Here is a 17,977-nt window from a genome sequence, read left to right as displayed (position 1 = left end):
AATGGTTGATATTTCATTATAATACTTGTATAAACTAAACAACCAATGACTCTACATTCATTTAGTCAAATGCTAATGTTTTGTTTATGGTTTTATGTATGTTTTTAAAAATGTGTGCAGTGAAGGACAGCACATAATGTGTTCATTTAACACGTTTACACATATTTGTGCTAACCTTTCTGACATATTTACTTTGTTAAAATCATTAACACAATGAATGAGTTAAAATTAACACAAAAAATGTTATCCCTGAACTCACCCATTAATGTGTAAAAATTTCACACATCATTTCCAGTATTGGCAGACTGTTTATTTTGTGATGTATGTTTTAAATAAAAAAATGGTATTTTGTGATAACTTTGTCTAATTGGTTTGTATGTCAGTAGTACTTATGTAGGATACAAATAAAATGTATCATATATCAAAATTATGAAATCTAATTTATATTTAGTACAAATAAAAATAATTACAGTAGTGTACTGATTAGCTTCGTTTTTTACAGTAATGCACTGTATTACACAATTACAGTACCATGTACTGTAAAACTGAAATATGGTTTGGTACTGTAACTCTTGTAAGTTTAACTGTAACTGCATTTACAGTGTTGCCAGTAAGTTACTGTAAAAAACCCTTGAAAAGTCTAACAGTGTAACATTTGTGGTTCTTGAAACAGATCAGTTTAATTATCCATTCTCAAATATTGTGATGGAAATTTCACAAATATATTAGCTCAGTGTATTTTAAATAAATAATTGGTTAGTCAAATACTAAATTATTTTAGTGAAAAACTTCAAACTTAAATACAACTGTAAAGTTCAGACAAAATGAATTGTTGGAGTTTTAGCCAATTATTTCGGTATGTTCAACTCAAACTATCAAGTAGGCTAAATGATATTCAGAGATTTTATTAAGTTAATAAACACATATATATATATATATATATATATATATATATATATATATATATATATATATATATATATATATATATATATATATATATGTATGTATGTATGAAGAGTTCAGATGCAAAAACCTCCAAGTGCCATCTGAAATTTTCTTACAGAATGATCATTTTTATCAAGCTCGTATATTTAAGTTCAGTAATTTCTCTTAAATGACAATTAATAGGTAATTTTCATTGTCATTTAAGTGAAATTACTGAATTTAAATATACAAGTTTGATAAAAATTATCATTCTAGAAGAAAATTTCAGATGGCATTTAGAGGCTTTTGCATCTGAACTCTTCATATATATATATATATATATAAACTTTTTTTTTTACAACAAAAATGTACCATCACTGAACTTACTTAAACTGGACTATGATGCTATTTTCTTTTAGATCTGCTGTAACAACAAAGAAACAAATTCTGTTGCATTATTTTCCTGCACTGTCCACTTTGCTTCTCCCTCACACAGGAGAAGGTCTGCCGGAACGGAATAAGTCTACTACTAGTAGCGCCGTACTAGCCGAGCCAATCTCCCTTGGAGATTCTGGTCAGGAGGGACCTTCTGTCTCAGGGCAGAGGAGTGATCCTCCATCCCTGCCCGGAGATTTGTAACTTGTAGGTTTGACCTCTGTGGGGGCCCAACTCATAGGCTCTGTTTTACCGAGGTTGTGGAGACCATACTTCACTCCAGAGCTCTGTCCACAAGGAAACTGTATGCCCTGAAGTGAAAAGTTTTCGCTTCTTGGTGTAGAATGTGACATTGGGATCCAGACAATTGCCCAGTTACGTCACCCTCCCATGACTTTCACTCTTGCCATTGGACTAGTTGACATGCTTCAGACGCAATCATCATCAAAAAAATTATCAGAACTGCTGTTGATATTCCGATTGGAATTATAGAGATGTTGGATAATATTTGTTCCTTAGTGTAAAATGGAAATGCATGGTAATTTAAAAAATGCTAGCAAAAAACAATATGGTGTAACATAATGCGTTTTAGAACTGGAGACACATGTAGCCTCTCTCTGCATAAATCACAAAAAAAGTAGACAAAAAAGTAAAACAGTAGTCCATGTTTGTTTGGGATTTGAACATGTGTCATAGAAATTGTTGAATCAATGCTCTACCACTTAACCACGAACTGACTCTCTAAGAAATGTCCAGAGTTCTATTTAACGGCAGTACTCAGTGTGTCCACGCACATGATAGAGAAGTGCTCTTCCTTTGTCTCATTCTGCAATAGTAAAAATAATCAGCGTCATTGCACCTCATTTTTTATCACTGACTTTATTCCCACTTGCCCACCGACGTCTACAATATTAAATAGGCTATTGTTGTCGTCTTTATTTTAAACTTTTGATTCAATTTTTTTCTGTTCTAAAAGTTTATTCTATTCTGTTTTTTTTTTTTTTTTTTTTTTTTACATATTTAGTCAGTCTCATTCTTGTCGAAGTAATAAAAAAACATTTTTTACAAGACCTTGTGCTGTTTAAAAAACAAACAAACAAAAAACAGATAGCTTACAAATAGTTCACACTCATACAAATAATAGCCTATGTGAACTGGTGAACTTGTATATGATCGTTTGTTTAAACAACATTAACCAATGTTTTTTATTTATTTTCTATTTAATAATAAAATTATTACTTTATAATCTTACCCTGCAGTTTCAACTCCACCAAATCTTTGTTTGTTTCATTATTGTACAGTAAATGTCAATAGCTCTTGTTTAGATTTTTCATGTTTGTTGTAGGAAATTACCATCATTAATATTTCATCCTTATTGTTAATTTATGACTTCAGCTCCACTGACATTTCAAAATACAGCAATTGCAGCTGACTGTCATTTCACGAACGACTTTGAAATGTGACTGGTTTATTTACCTCGGCAGTAAACGCGGCGGTAATAGGCATTCTGGTTGACTACCAACTATGTTTCTAATGCTACACTAGGCATATTCTACAGCAGCACAAACATCTATAATTTCATCATTATTGTTTTCATCTGTTGTCTCTAAGATTTTGGGTTTAATACCTATTATTAAATGAGAAGGGATCACTGTGCTTTAGACACTGATCATTCACAATAATATGGCAGTCATGATGGATTTGCCTGTATACATGCTGTGTAACAGACTGTTGTCTTGTACATTTTAATGGGATTATGTATTAAGAGAGCCAAGCTGAAAAACGGCTTCCTCTCGGTTCAGCTAATAGATTCCTAGATAAACATTTGGATACATACCGAATGAGGATTGTGTGACGTTAGAAACTAAATGCTCCATGCAACACAATCCTTCTTGCTTTCATAACATAACCAAGCTTTCGCATATTAGCAAAATTATGGGGAAAAAACACCAGTAGTAAAGGGAAATCTGAGCATTAGCATTCTCCCAACCCCCTTACGACCCTTTTAGCCAAAGAGTACAACATTCAGTGCATCCAGGCATAAAGTAAACAATGCTGCAATGTACTAGGTATCTTTTTGTCTTTCTTCAAACATCTGTTTGAGGGATTTTACTAGAGATTGTAAAATCTCTAGTAAAATCTTCTCTAGTAAAATCTTCTCTAGTAAAATCCCTCAAACAGATGTTTGAAGAAAGACAAAAAGATACCTAGTGCATTGCAGCATTGTTTACTTTGCTGCAATGCATGTATAGAATATTAATGAAACAGAGTGTAACCTTAAAGGGCTGCTTATTTAAAATATGCTCTGTTCTTTCATACATTTTCTAATATGTGGTCAACTTCAATGGTAGAGTGGAATGGAAAGAGAAAAAAAGCAGGAAATAAAATCTAACCTCACTGACCCCTTTTTTTTCATGAGTGTTCTATCTGGATTACTTCTAATAGCATGGTTACATGCTCTTACGTATGTAAATGATATCTTGTGTTTGATAATACAATAGTACAATAGTATACAATAGTACAGCAGTATGAGATACTTCAGAGAATCTAAAGTCCTATTCATGGGTTTCATCAGGTCCCTTTCCACAGGTGTATAAAATCAAGCACCTAGATTATGAATGCAGACTGCATTGTGCTTGATTAATACACCTGTGGAAAGGGACCTGATGAAATCCATGAATTAGCACAGGATAAGTATTACCTGGTGACCTCTAGTCATTTGTAATAATTGCGGAGGTTATCTGTGATCTTAATCCCGTGCGAATCGGCCATGTCTGTAATTTGTAAAGTAAAAATTCCCTGGCAAATTACCTACCATATTTCGCAGAACACCGAGGTCCTGTGATAATATTAGTCCCGTGCGAATCGGCATCTCTGTGATTTGGAGGGGTCGTATATAATTTTTTCAAGGTTTTTGTTTCCTGTGCGCTTTTTTATCCATCTTTAGCGAAGAGTGCTTTGGTAGTATTTTGGGTGCTGGGTCATATACACCATACGATATACAAATACTATTTGCAGAAAGAGAAAGCTGAAAACCATCAGAAGAGTGAAAAAAAAAAGAATGATTCGATGGTGATGGATGACATGTATAGCAGCATGTGGTAAGGAACATTCTTCTGTTTATGATATATCATACAGCTAGACCTATAATAACGACAAGACATTTCCAAGCAATAGCCCATTGACATCATATCTGGGAGATAAGTCAGTAAATTCGAGTAAAATCACAGGCTTCGTTTATCCTGTGCGAATGCGCCACATGAAATTCAGATGTGGGTGGGTATTTCTAAATCACACGAGGTCCCCAGATAATACTAATCCAGTGTGAATAGGGCTTAAGAATCTGAATAACTGAAAATTCCAACTTGATAACACTTCACTTTCATGAAAGATTTCAGATTTAGAGACACGCATCCAAACTTTAATCCAAACTTGAATACTTTTCAAATCTTTTAGAAGAAAACAAAAACAACCCATATTTATTTGATGGTGGCTAAATTAACGAGAAATAAAGCATCAACAGTTCCAGACTGCATTTCTCAGCAGCATAGCAGTTATAATTTTATGAATTTCTTTACTTACAAGATTGATAATATCAGATACAAAATAACCATGCAACCGTCTGCTAGAGTATCTCATTTGTGAACTATAGGCCCCCTGAGGAAGAATTCCATTAATTGGGAAGGAGAAATTGTCTAAACTTGTTAAATGATCAAAATCAACAACATGTATTTAAGACCCTATACCTATTGGAAAGAAGAAGAAAAAACGGAAATTGTAGATCATCTTCTTAATATTATTAATTCATTATTGACATTATAGGATATGTCCCCAAAACTTTCAAGCTGACTGTTATTAAGCCTCTTATTAAAAATAAAGAAATAAAGAAATAAACTTGATCCTATTGAATTAGTTAACTACAGACCAATCTTGAATACATTTTCTGTCAAAAAATATCAAATATATCCTCACAACTATGTTCTTTCTTGGAGAGAAATGGTATTTGTGAGGACTTTCAGTCGGGATCCAGTATCAGCGTACTGAGACAGCTCTCATCAGAGTTAGAAATTATTTTCTTTTATCATCTGATCATGGTTGCATCTCTCTATTAGTGTTATAGTGCTGCCTTTGATATTATCGACCACAACGTTCTTTTGGACAGGCTTAAAAACTATGTCAGCATTAGTGGAATTGCATTGGCATGGTTCAAAACGTACTTATCTGACAGTTATCAATTTTGTAGCAGTAAATGAAAAGGTATCATATCGATCACAAGTTCGGTACAGAGTATAACAAAGGCTCAGTACTTGGACCGTTGCTTGTCACACTGTACATTCTACCCTTGGGAGTACGGGAGTATTAGGAAACATGCCATTAGTTTTCACAGTTACACTGATGATACTCAGCTCTATATTTCTTCAAGGCTCAACAAAGCATACCAATTATCAAAATGAACAGAATACATTGTTGATATAAGAAATTGGATGACAAATAATTAATTTCCTACTACTACGTTCTGAAAAAAATCAAACAAAGGTTTTAATTATTGGATCAAAAACCTCTGCATGGAATAACATAGAATACTGGCTAACTCTTGATGAATGCTCTGTCAAATATTCGTCATCAGTTAGGGATCTGGGTGTGCTATTTGATAGCAATATTTTATTTGAAAGCCACATTTCTAGCATTTGTAAACAAGACAAGCCCTCGGAACAGATCCTCAGCAAAGACCTCTGTGAATAGATGAGTCCTTTGGCACAGATCCCCTGGCCAGCTATGAACGCCTCATGCCAGGACCAGCTGGGACCTAAATGGAGTTTTAACAAGAAGGACGTTCATCGTGCTAAAGGCCACTGATAAGCCAGTTGTGTACAACCTTCCTACCTTCATGTTTCAAACTGCTGGGCAGAAACTCTTCCTTCCCACCTAATGCCCGTGTGACGTATTCCAATCAGTATAACACCATGTCCATTTATCTAAGCAAGAGAACTGGTCCCCTGACTGAGCCTGGTTTCCATGGCTTTTTCTCCATTTCTGTCACATGATAGAGTTTGGTTTCCATGCCACTGTCACCTTTGGCTTGCTTTGTTGGGGACACTTAATAATATTATTGATATGACTATACTGACACTATCGGATGAGAACAAAACTTGAACTGCACTGAATAATGACACTATTGTTTTCAGACATGATTTAAAAAAAATGCAATAACTATGTTTCAGAAGTTTTACTCACCAATGACTCCTGTAGGAGAATGTAGAGTTCGTGGCCATGTATATGTGCAAGATCCAATGGCGTATTTCCACGACTGTTGGAGACCTTTAGGGCCTGCCGGGATCCAGGACACTGCAGCAGAGCACTGGCCAGATCTCGCAATCCATGCTGGGCAGCAAAATGCAGGAGAGTAGGAATGTCCTCTGAGCTACACTCTGGTAAAGAAAATCAATGCAGTTTTGTCAGGTGACCTAAAAAATGTGCTTCATGTTGTAACATTTAATTTTACTGGTTTTATTTACTCAGTCTAACTGATTATTTTAGGTTCTACCAAAGAAAAGTATTTCCGTGGAATACATTTCCAAGTTTGACCGTGTAGATCTCATTAAAGGTGCTCCATTTAAATGAGTTGACTTTCAATAATTTGTCACGGTTCAGGGTGCATTATCAGCTTCACCCTGTTGTCTGTGTTTGTCCTGTCATTTTCTGCAGCTCGTGACCTGAGCAATCAGTGCAGATTTTGCAGCGCTGGTGCGCACAGATGACAAGCTCATTTCAGTCACATTCTGAAATGGGCTTGTTCCCATTTCCCCTTATAATCTCTTCTGTGTCTGCCCCTTGTTGTCAGTAGATCATTTTGTGCTTCGTCTCATGGGTTTGTGGCATTGTTCTGTGTGGTATCTGTGTCTAACCTCTGTTCACTGCTGTTCCCAGGATGCTTGGATGAGGAGTGACAGCTGGGGCCTGTACCATGAAGGTAGCTGAACAAACTCGGGGTTACAGGATTAGTTTTGAGTTGACAAAACCAAACCGATGCAATCAGGCTTTATTGGTACCATGATGCAGCTCATCAACTTTCTCTGTCAACTCAGGCTTTGATCCTCAAGCTATGATTACTCCACGCGCGCGTGCACATAAAAGAGTGACGTCGACACTGAACAACCAATCGCGGGTAGAGCGAGAGCGTTATATTTTTCCGCGGAGGAGCAAGAGATAATCATTCAGAATTACGATGAATTTAAATATGTATTTCAAGCTCGAAACAATACGGTCTCTGATGCCAAAGCAAGATAAGACTGTTGGAGAAAGATTGCTGATTGTTAATGCGTAAGTTAAACAAATACGTTCTATATTTATGTAAAATGATGTATACTATATATGTATGTGTAGCCTATGTGTAATATAGCCTATAGCCTATTTTTATAATATATAAAAAATGTGCATGTATGTACTAAGAGAGATTAATATTCATTGATTTTTAGATGCAACCCCAACTCCAAATGTTCTTGGCAGCAGATAAAGACAAAATATAAAAATATAATTCAAAGTGGTGAGTATTTACCACAACCTTTTATAACTTTTGTGAACATTTTATCACAAACACTTGTTTGCAGCAAACAGAAATAAAGAGTTAAATTCAGAAAACCAGAATACACTGTGGCGGAGGAGTTGGCTCTGAGTAGGCAATAAGGGACGGCCGATTATGGATGTGATTACAGGTGCTGTACAATCTGACCCTGGTGCTGGCTCCTCTAAGCAAGTAACACTGGGTACGTGTGCAATACATTACTACTTTTTTTAAGTTTTAAATATGGCTGACTGTATGTTCTGCAGAGGGAAATACAGTGTCCCTGTTGAAGCCAGCACACATACACACAGTCTCCCACACAGAGGTCAGTATGCAGCAGACAGAACATCCAACATAACCAGCTTTACAACAGTTATGCTTTATATTGGCCTATTTTTATTTATTAGGGTGGCGGAAATGAAGACACTCTGTCTGTGTGTTCTGAGACAGTTGCTGATGTGAATGCACTGGGCTTTTTTATTATGGCAAACATTTGAATGTGTGGAATAAAAAAGGGACTGGCCCTTACACATCTCTTTTATTGTAGGATTTTTCACAACCTGCCCCAGAAACTGAGGCCTCTACCTCAATGGGCTTCAGAAGAAATGTGAACAAGGTAAGGATTTAAAACCCTTGACATAAATTACTGTCAGTCCTGTGTTTGTAGGAAGTCAAGGAACTTTTTGTGATTTGATGAGCCTCCAGAAAACTTGTAATGATCATGTTTGTGGTGGAATTATGTTTCAGGTGGAAACCGACTCAGTCAGGGCCCTGTACAAAAGGAGACTTGAACTAGACTGTTCACTAAAGGAGTTGGACTGTAATCTGAGGAGGCTCCAAAAAAAAAAAAAAAAATTGGAGGTCAAACAGCTGGATAAAACTTATTTAACCAAGTAATACTTTAGTATGAATATTTATTAATGCAACTTTCTCTTGCTCTCTTTCTCCCTCCCATCCCACAAAACGCCTCGGTTACGACTGTAACCTCGGTTCCCTGAAGAGGGAACGAGCGTTGCGTCGAAAAGCTGACGCTATGGGAACGCTTTGCGTGATGACGTCTTGAAGCACATGTAAAATCAGTCCAATGGTGTGGCGGAACGTCAGAGGCGGGTGACGTCACGTACCAGGAAGCTATAAAAGCCGGCCCGAAACAGAAAACGAAAGCTTCGTAAAGTCTGAAGTCGCGCTGACAGGCATGAAGGAGATATGGCAAGGCGACGCAACGCTCGTTCCCTCTTCAGGGAACCGAGGTTACAGTCGTAACCGAGGCGTTCCCTTTCAAGGGAACTCCCGTTGCGTCGAAAAGCTGACGCTATGGGAACGTCTATACCAACGCCTCCATAGCTACAAATGTCTGTCCTGTGTGTAATCATGTGAGCAGCACTAAGAAGACAAAACATGAGACCCTAGAGTAGAGTCTAAATCCAGAGAGTAGAACCTGACGAAGGTGTGCGGTGAGGACCAGCCTGCCGCATCACAGACGTCCTGTAACGATACTCCTGATATAAGGGCCTTAGAGGCCGCCATACTCCTAGTAGAGAGCGACCGGACAGCCAAAGGAGAAGGCTGTCCAGCCGCCTCATAAGCCAGTGAGATAGTCTCAACCACCCACTTGCTCATCCTTTGCTTAGACACTGGACCTCCCTTGTTAGGGGAGCAAAGTCACTTTTACGCCACAGGGCAGCTCTGTGGACATACGCGTCTAACGCCCGAACAGGGCAAAGCAAATTATTCGCCTCCTGGTCCGATTTCGAAAGGGAGGAGGACCTCCAAGTGCCACGAAGGAAACGAGATACCAAGGGGTCTTTCCCCACAGACATTCCACCCAAAGGACTGTGGTAAGCACCTATGGCCGCCACATAGACCTTTAAAGTGGATGGGGTCAGACCTGCAGTGAACCGTTCCTGCAGGAACTCCAGCACTGTACCAATTGGGCAGTGGACTGGGTCCAACCGACGGTCACTACACCAAGAAGTGAATACTCTCCACTTCAGGGCATAAAGTTTCCTCGTGGAGGGAGCTCTGGACTGTAGAATGGTCTCAACAACCTCGGTTGAGAGACCTGACTCTATGAGCTGGGCCCCCTCAGAGGCCAAGCCCACAGGTTCCACAGTTCTGGCCGAGGGTGAAATATCGAGCCCTCTGCCTGGGACAGAAGGTCCCTCCTGACGGGTAACTCCAGAAGATGCCCGTCGAGGAGGGACACAAGATCGGGAAACCATACTCTGCCCGGCCAGCGCGGGGCTATAAAAAGCAGGCAAACCCGGACCCTGCGAACTCTTTCCAGAACTCCCGGGAGCAGAGCAACTGGGGGAAAGGCGTACAGACGTAGCCTCGGCCACGTCTGTACCATAGCATCCAGTCCCAGAGGAGCTGGATGCGTGAAGGAGAACCAAAGTGGACAGTGAGACGTCTCTCGAGACGCAAACAGATCCACTTATAATTTCCATATCAGCTCCACCACCTCGGGGGTGGAGCCACCATTCCCCGGGCCTCGGCCCCTGTCTCGACAGAGTGTCTGCTCCTATATTCTGGACCCCGGGGATGTAGGCTGCCTTGAGTGACAGCAACTTCCCCTGGGACCACAAGAGGATATGGCATGCCAGCGCAAACCCCCTTGATATAGGCGACTACCGACGTGTTGTCCGTATGTACTACACATGGTGTCCCCTGAGACCTGTGATAAAGCTCCTCAGAGCCCGGAAGACAGCTAACATCTCTAGGCTATAGAATGCCAGGAACGATGATGGTCTTCCCACAGACCTTGAGATGAGCGACCCTCAGGATCGCTCCCCAACCCGTGAGGGAAGCATCCGTCGTTAGCAGTTTGCGACGACAAGGAGCTCCCAGCACTGGGCCCTGGGACAGGAACCAAGGTTTCTTCCACATAACCAAGGCACGTAGGCATCACCGCGTGACCTTGATTGTGCGAAATGGGTTGCCCCTCGGGGAAAAACCCTCTGGTCCTGAGCCACCACTGCAGGGGCCTCATGTGCAGCAGACCAAAAGGTATCCCGTTGGAAGCTGCTGCCATGAGACCCAACAGTCTCTGGAACTGTTTGACAGTGAGTAGCTGGCCTAGCTTTACACTTCTCACAGCTGCCAGGATGGAATCGAAGCGTGGCGATGACAGGCGCGCCTGCATCGACACTGAATCCCAAACCACGCCTAAAAAAGTGGTCCTCTAAAATGGAGAAAGCACACTCTTCTTGGCGTTCAGCCGTAACCCCAACTCTTTCATATGGGCGAGAACAACATCTCGATGTTGAACCGCCATCTAATGCGACTGAGCTAAAATCAACCAATCGTCGATGTAGTTCGTGATGCGAATACCCCGGAGGCGCAGAGGCGCCAGAGCTGCATCCACGCATTTGGTGAAAGTGCGGGGTGATAAAGCTAGGCCGAATGGAAGAACTCGATATTGGTATGCTTTGCCCCCGAAAGCAAACCTCAGGAACTTCCAATGACACGGACGGATGGAAATATGCGTCCTTGAGGTCTATCGTGACAAACCAGTCCTCGGACCTGATCTGTGGCACGATTTGTCTCAAGGTTAACATTTTGAACTTGAGCTGCATGTACTCGTACAGAACTCGAAGATCTAAAATGGGACGCAATCCCCCGTCCTTTTTTGGAACTATGAAGTACCGGTTGTAAAACCCGGTTTCCCTGTTGGAGGGGGGTACATATTCTATGGCCCCTTTCTCTAACAGAGTGTTTACTTCCTGTTCCATAACCAGAACCTGCTCGGGGCCCACCACTGTGGGCAGGACCCCCATAAACCGCGGTGGGCGTTAATAGAATTGTATCTAATACCCTTTTTCCACGGTCTGCAGGACCCAACGAGAAACATTTGACAGTAGCTTCCACGCTGTCAAAGATTCTACTAGAGGTACCAGTCTCTCGAGACTGGTTTCTGGATTTTGTTGCTGTTGAGTAGTCGGTTCGTCGCCCTGTAACGGCGCACCGGCAGGGAACGACCAAACAGACTGCTCCAGCACCCTCCTCAGAGGGGGCGGGCATCCCGAGGCCACTACGTTTCCGGGTGGACCTTGAGATATGTGCTCGCCGGAGACCGCTGCGCCCTGTAACACCGGAGGCGGCAGGGTTGGCAGAACGGTCCCCTGAGGGCACCGAAGAGAGACGGCACCGTATTTTTCTCCTGCTGTTGAGTAGTCGGTTCGTCGCCCTGTAACGGCGCACCGGCAGGGAACGACCAAACAGACTGCTCTAGCACCCTCCTCAGAGGGGGCGGGCATCCCGAGGCCACTACGTTTCCGGGTGGACCTTGAGATATGTGCTCGCCGGAGACCGCTGCGCCCTGTAACACCAGAGGTGGCAGGGTTGGCAGAACGGTCCCCTGAGGGCACCGAAGAGAGACGGGCACCGTGAAAAGAGGTGTTAACCGCTCTGCTTCGGGGGGACTACCCTCATTTGTCCTGAGCCCTCAGACATCAGGACTTTTTCCCAGCAGCCTTCTTGGCGGTAATAACGGTCCGCAGATCCGTTTTACCCCTCGAAGACTGCTGGGTTTGAGAGCGCCCTCCGTGTCCCCGAGATTTTTGTGGGGGAGCACGAGAGGACACACTCTGTTTTTGAGTGGCACGATGTTCAGCGCTCTTTTTAGAGGAGTGAGGCTGCTCCCGCTCAGCAGCCTCAATGAAAGAACGGCGGGGGAGAAGTTTTAGCCTGTTTAGCAGCTTCCTGGGATTTAGCTACCGCACTGTTTACTGCATCACCAAATAAACCAACAGTGGAAACCGGAGCATCTAAGAGAACGTGCTTTTCTTTCTCTTTTATATCGCTCAAATTGAGCCACAGATGCCTCTCAGTGGCCACCAGGGCTGCCATAGACCGCCCGATTGATTTAGCGGTCTCCTTGGTGGCCCTGAGAGACAGATCTGTGGCTCTGCGTAGTTCAGCCACTGTGTCAGGACCAATTCCCCCGCCCTCCTCTAAATCCCCCAATAATTCTGCCTGATAGGCTTGCATAATAGACATCGTATGCAGACACGCTGCAGCTTGACCAGCGGCTGCATACGATTTATGAACCAGAGATGATGTGAATTTTACTGGCTTAGAGGGAAGTGAAGGAGCTTTCAGGGAAGATGCCGTTGCTGGAGAGAGATAGCTCGCAAGCGTCTCCTCCACCTTCGGCATCTCCCCATAACCATAATCTTTATATTTGTGAATGGAAGAATAGTGGGATGTTTGTGGTGCATACACTCTGTATGAAACCGGTTTTCCCCACGATTTCGACACCTCGGTGTGGAGATCGGGGAAAAACGGAAGGCTTCTTCGCTGAGGCTGTGTACGAGATGGCAGGAAGCGTTCGTCGAGCTTACTTTTCGAACGAACGTCCTGCCTATCCTCTGGCCACTCAATAGATAGTCTGTCAACTGCTCTAGTAATAACATCGAGCAGTTCCTCAAACGCATGAGACTGAGGTGGCGAATCCTCAGACTCAGCTTCAATACTCACAACATCCAACTCCTCAGAGCTGGACAGTTGCAGTATTGGTGCCTCTATCGGGGGGGAAGAAACCGCAATGCGTGCTTCCACACCCTGATGAGAGGCACTGGATCTGTCAGATTGATGCTGAGATAAGGCAGAGCCCGTCTCAACATCCACTGACAGATCCATTTGCGAACCCCAGGTCTGAGATCGCCGCCGAGCCTCAGCCGCGGCGGGACCCGAGCCCTCGGGAACGCGATCGGGATTGAACCGAGCCAAGCGGGATCGGAGCGTGCGCAATGGAAGCGCGTCGCAATGCACACAGTCACCACCCTCGAGTGCTGACTGGGCATGCTCCTCACCCAAACAAACAACACAAAGAGTGTGAGTATCACCTCCCGTTAAATAACGCGGGCAGGGATGGACACACACTCTAAACTGCTGCTTGCTCGCCATACTGAATATATATATATATAATATAGACAGACAACACCAAATAACAAGGACAGATTCAACACAGAGCGCAACTGAAGACTCAGAAAGCTTTCGTTTTCTGTTTCGGGCCGGCTTTTATAGCTTCCTGGTACGTGACGTCACCCGCCTCTGACGTTCCGCCACACCATTGGACTGATTTTACATGTGCTTCAAGACGTCATCACGCAAAGCGTTCCCATAGCGTCAGCTTTTCGACGCAACGGGAGTTCCCTTGAAAGGGAACCAATAAAACAGTTTGAGACCTATCTGCAGTTTCAATGTGCTTTTATTAAGTGTAATATTGTATGGTGATTGCATCTACATCTGCACCAGCTGGGTGGTCAAGTGTGATCGGGTCAGTTTCATCGGGGAGAAGCTGGTTTTGTGGTGTTTCTCGCTCCTTTCTGCTGGTGGCTATATTGTGCAGAATGGCACATGCAGCCACTATCTGTGATGCCCGCTCTGGTGACTCTTAAGGGCCGAACACAGGTGAAATGTGCCTTTAGGAGGCCAAAGGTCATCTCTATCTTCACTCTGGTTTTACTGAGGGCCACACTGAAGCGGTGCTGTGGCCCTGTCTGAGGGTCATGATAGGGGGTTATTGTGTAGGTTTTTCTATCTCAGTTCAAATTAAGTGTTTTGTACTGTACCAAATTTAACTTGCTTTCCTCAAAGCGCTGACACAACACAGACTCATGGAAAATTTGTGAGTCAAGCACTGGAGCCAGGCCATTTGGCATCCAAACTTGATCATACGTTCATGACCACAAGTCGTCAGCAGATGAAATGTTTAATAGATCATTGTTATATCTGTTAATGTTACAATTAATTTAAAGATTCATATCACAGAAAATAAGATTAACAGAATAATAATAAAAAAAGATTCAAAATAATTCTTAACATGTATTGTATAGTACATTTGTGAAATTTGCTTTTTTTTATTTTTTTTATGTGTTCATGTGATGTCACTCTATCAATATATCTTACCGGCAATTTATATAAAAGCCCTCTTTTATGGACATGGTCGATAAATGTCCGGGGAACACTATTAATGAAACTATTCATGTACTCCTGCAGAGCGAGGACCACCTTGCGAATGGTTCGACAAACCGTGTTTTCCCCTATAGCTTCTGTGCGTCACCCACCGTGCAAGTATGTACCACTTGCAAAAAAACGCAACGTAATACCATTTGCGGTACAGTAAGTGCATGAATTCGACGTGTTAATTTCTTTATGTGCGGCTCAAGAAGTTCATAAAGATAAGACATTTCTTCCGTGGAAAATCTGTATCTTTCATACAAGTAACTATCAGGAAAGGCAAGGGGATTTTGTCTGGCTAAAAACTCTTTCTCTACGAAGTGCTCGTCTAACAATTTGCGCTGAGATGTCCACAGAATTTGGAAGAAAAGGTGAAGTCATTGCAACAGACACTGGGAATAAGTTACGTCACCTATATGTTTCTTTGCTCTCAGCTGATTGGTCAAACTTCAGTCTGAGATCTCGAATCCAGAACATAACCTGCCCCGGAGCAGGTTAGCCGTGCAGCGTAAGATACCATGGCAACGAACACCGATTAAAGCCGAGCTACTTTCATAGAACCTAAAACCCAGGGTTGGCGGAAACTTAACTGAAACATAGCTGACTAACCACCTAAACCGGCTTCATGGTACAGGCCCCTGGTTTCCCTCGCTGTTCTCTCTGTCTTGTCGCGTTCCCCGTCCTGTGTGGGCGTCCACCTTGGGTGATCTCCATAGCCTATGCTATCCACTGAGCACTGTACGGACAGCTCTGGAGCTCCCAGATTCATGTCGTTCCTTTTTATCTCAGTGCTCTCTGACTCAGTGCTCTACGAAGGCGACCTATTTTATTCCCCTCCCCAAATGCCTTCAGCGAGGTAGACAGCTTCTGTTCTCTAAGATCACATTTTCCGTATTCATGGCATATTCAAAATACAACTCTTCATATATAAATTACATCAGAATGTGGTCTCTGAAAGGGGTCCCCAATTTGTGTCTTAAGCTCTGTCGACAGCTTGGGGCAACTGCGAGTCTATCCTCCAGGTATCACCCGCAGATTAACGGTCAGGTCGATCGTGCTAACAAGGATTTGGAGAGGGTCTTGCGCTGTGTGGCGTCTGCGGAACCGTCATCTTGGAGTTCCAGATTAACCATGGTCGAGTACGAGCATAAATCCCTCCTGGTTTTATCTACGGGTTTGTCTCCCTTCCAGTGCTTTTTAGGCTACCAGCCACCGTTATTCCCCTCACAAAAATCTGACGTCATTGTTCTGTCCGTGCATGCATTTATTCAGAGATGCCTCCGTACATAGAGTATCACCAGAGAAGCAGTTTTTCGACTGGTGACAGGAACAAGTCATCGGCGGACCGTCACCTTACTAAGCCCCCACTTTACATGTATGGTCATAAGGTCTGGTTATCTTCCCAGGACATTCCTCTCAGGCTTCCCTCATGTAAACTGGGGCCAAAATTTATTGGACCATTTTTTTATCACTAAGGTGCTCAGACTGATGTCGGTTCAACTCAAATTAACCCCCGTTTAAATATATATGAAGAATATCTCTAAGATCAAGCCCGTCATTCGTTTCCTCCTTTAGCCCCAGACCCATCTATGCCTAGACTCATCTATGTCAGACGAAGGGGTAGAGGTCATCAATACCTAGTAGACTGGGAGGGCTATGGTCCTGAGGAGAGATGCTGGGTTCCAACTTGAGACATTCTGGATCGCGCTCTCATCGACCAATTCAATCAGCGTCATGGTGAGTCCTCTGGGGCGTTGGAAAGTGATTAATGTGGTCAGTCAGCACGGCATCTCACATCAAGTTCGTAGAGAGAGCTTTTTTCTGTCCATTTTAAATTCTGATTTTGTCCGCCTCTGAAATGGGTCAAACCATAGACATTACCTGAGAAGTTCAAGTAAATACACTAGAAATCCGCGCTCATTCAAGGATGTGCGTTTATTGCATGGACGGAGAAAGCATGGACACCAGCAGGATTTCATCTCACGGTACGAACAAACGTTTTTTTGTTTTTTTTTAACACTAAAAAGTTGAATAAGCATATATAGCCTAACTATTACGCACCTTTCGAACCATCAGTGAGTAACGGTACTGCAGAACAAGTGTAGCCTACTCTCTCTAGACATTTTAAACGTGTTTAGATCTGAAAACTGCAAAAAGCAACAAAATGTTGTTCACAGAGATAACCAACTGAAAAACAGCACTGGTTGTTCTCTCGATACTGTCCGTTTGTTTTACTGAGTGAGAAATCGCTTCAGATGATTCAGTGAGAGAGAGCAGTCCGAATGAATGCGAGTGGATTCGTTTTGCAAACGCATTTGACCAATTCATAATTAAGAACATAATTTAAGCTTAAAAAATATATGTTCGCAGCTCACAGCTGTAAAATTTAATAAATGAAGCGAAGCAAACAGACAACAAATTGTTCGTCACTACAGCAACAGTAGACCCCCGTCACTATAGCATCAACATGTGAATAGGATGTTAAAGTCAACATGCATCGCAGGTCACATCCCATTTTTATTCCCTAATCTAAATGGTCAATAAGAAAATATGTAGGTTGGGACCTGGGGCTCGTTCTTCGTACGTTGCTTCCAAGATCAAATGACACATCCAAGATGATATCATCGTGCTAATCATGATCTGGCTAACTCGGTTCTTCGAACACACTTGCCGGATATGATTAGTGTAGCTGGATTGAGTTATCTGAGATAATTGCGCGTTCATGCGCTGGGTTAAAAGGGGATATGTATCGATAGTAGAAACATTGATCAGCAACGCTGCTATTGGCTGTTCAGCGTGGCCAAAGAGCGCGCACAGTTTTTCTCCTCAGCAGAGCAAGAACTAATAGTCGAAGTTTATTCGGAATTTTAATGTTTAATCAAAACGCCAGGGAACACCTCAAAGTCTGCAAAAGCCAGGAGAGAGGGCTGGCAAAAAGTAGCAGACAATTTAAATCCGTTAGAAGTGGCCATGTTAGATGTTTTTATCACTTATAAGCCAATATATTTGTATTTTAATAATTGCATAATTACTTTGTTCATTGTAATGTCAGAGTCACCACACTAGAACATGGGAACAAATAAAAGT

The 17,977-nt window shown here is 42.3% G+C and overlaps 1 protein-coding gene and 1 long non-coding RNA gene across 5 annotated transcripts in view; both read right to left on the bottom strand.

Annotated features, from left to right (window-relative positions):
• Positions 1 to 17,977, bottom strand: part of LOC309485333 (B-cell scaffold protein with ankyrin repeats-like) — a 111,334-nt gene that overhangs the window by 56,864 nt on the left and 36,493 nt on the right. For all 4 annotated transcript variants that reach the window (XM_082152158.1, XM_082152157.1, XM_082152160.1 and 1 more), the window contains exon 7: positions 6,598 to 6,791. In XM_082152158.1, the coding sequence (XP_082008284.1) occupies positions 6,598 to 6,791 (194 nt within the window). The remainder of the gene's footprint in view (positions 1 to 6,597; positions 6,792 to 17,977) is intronic.
• On the bottom strand, positions 1,816 to 3,916 carry LOC309486506. Its single transcript, XR_014201571.1, has 2 exons — positions 3,594 to 3,916; positions 1,816 to 3,474 (listed from the first exon to the last, which is right to left on the bottom strand). It is a non-coding gene; the product is annotated as an uncharacterized lncRNA (long non-coding RNA).

This window comes from Leuciscus leuciscus (genome assembly GCF_965113295.1).
Source record: "Leuciscus leuciscus genome assembly, chromosome: 2".
Taxonomy (NCBI): Eukaryota; Metazoa; Chordata; class Actinopteri; order Cypriniformes; family Leuciscidae; genus Leuciscus; species Leuciscus leuciscus.
The sequence above is the reverse complement of the archived record's forward strand: the minus strand, read 5'-3'. Positions and strand labels throughout refer to the sequence as shown.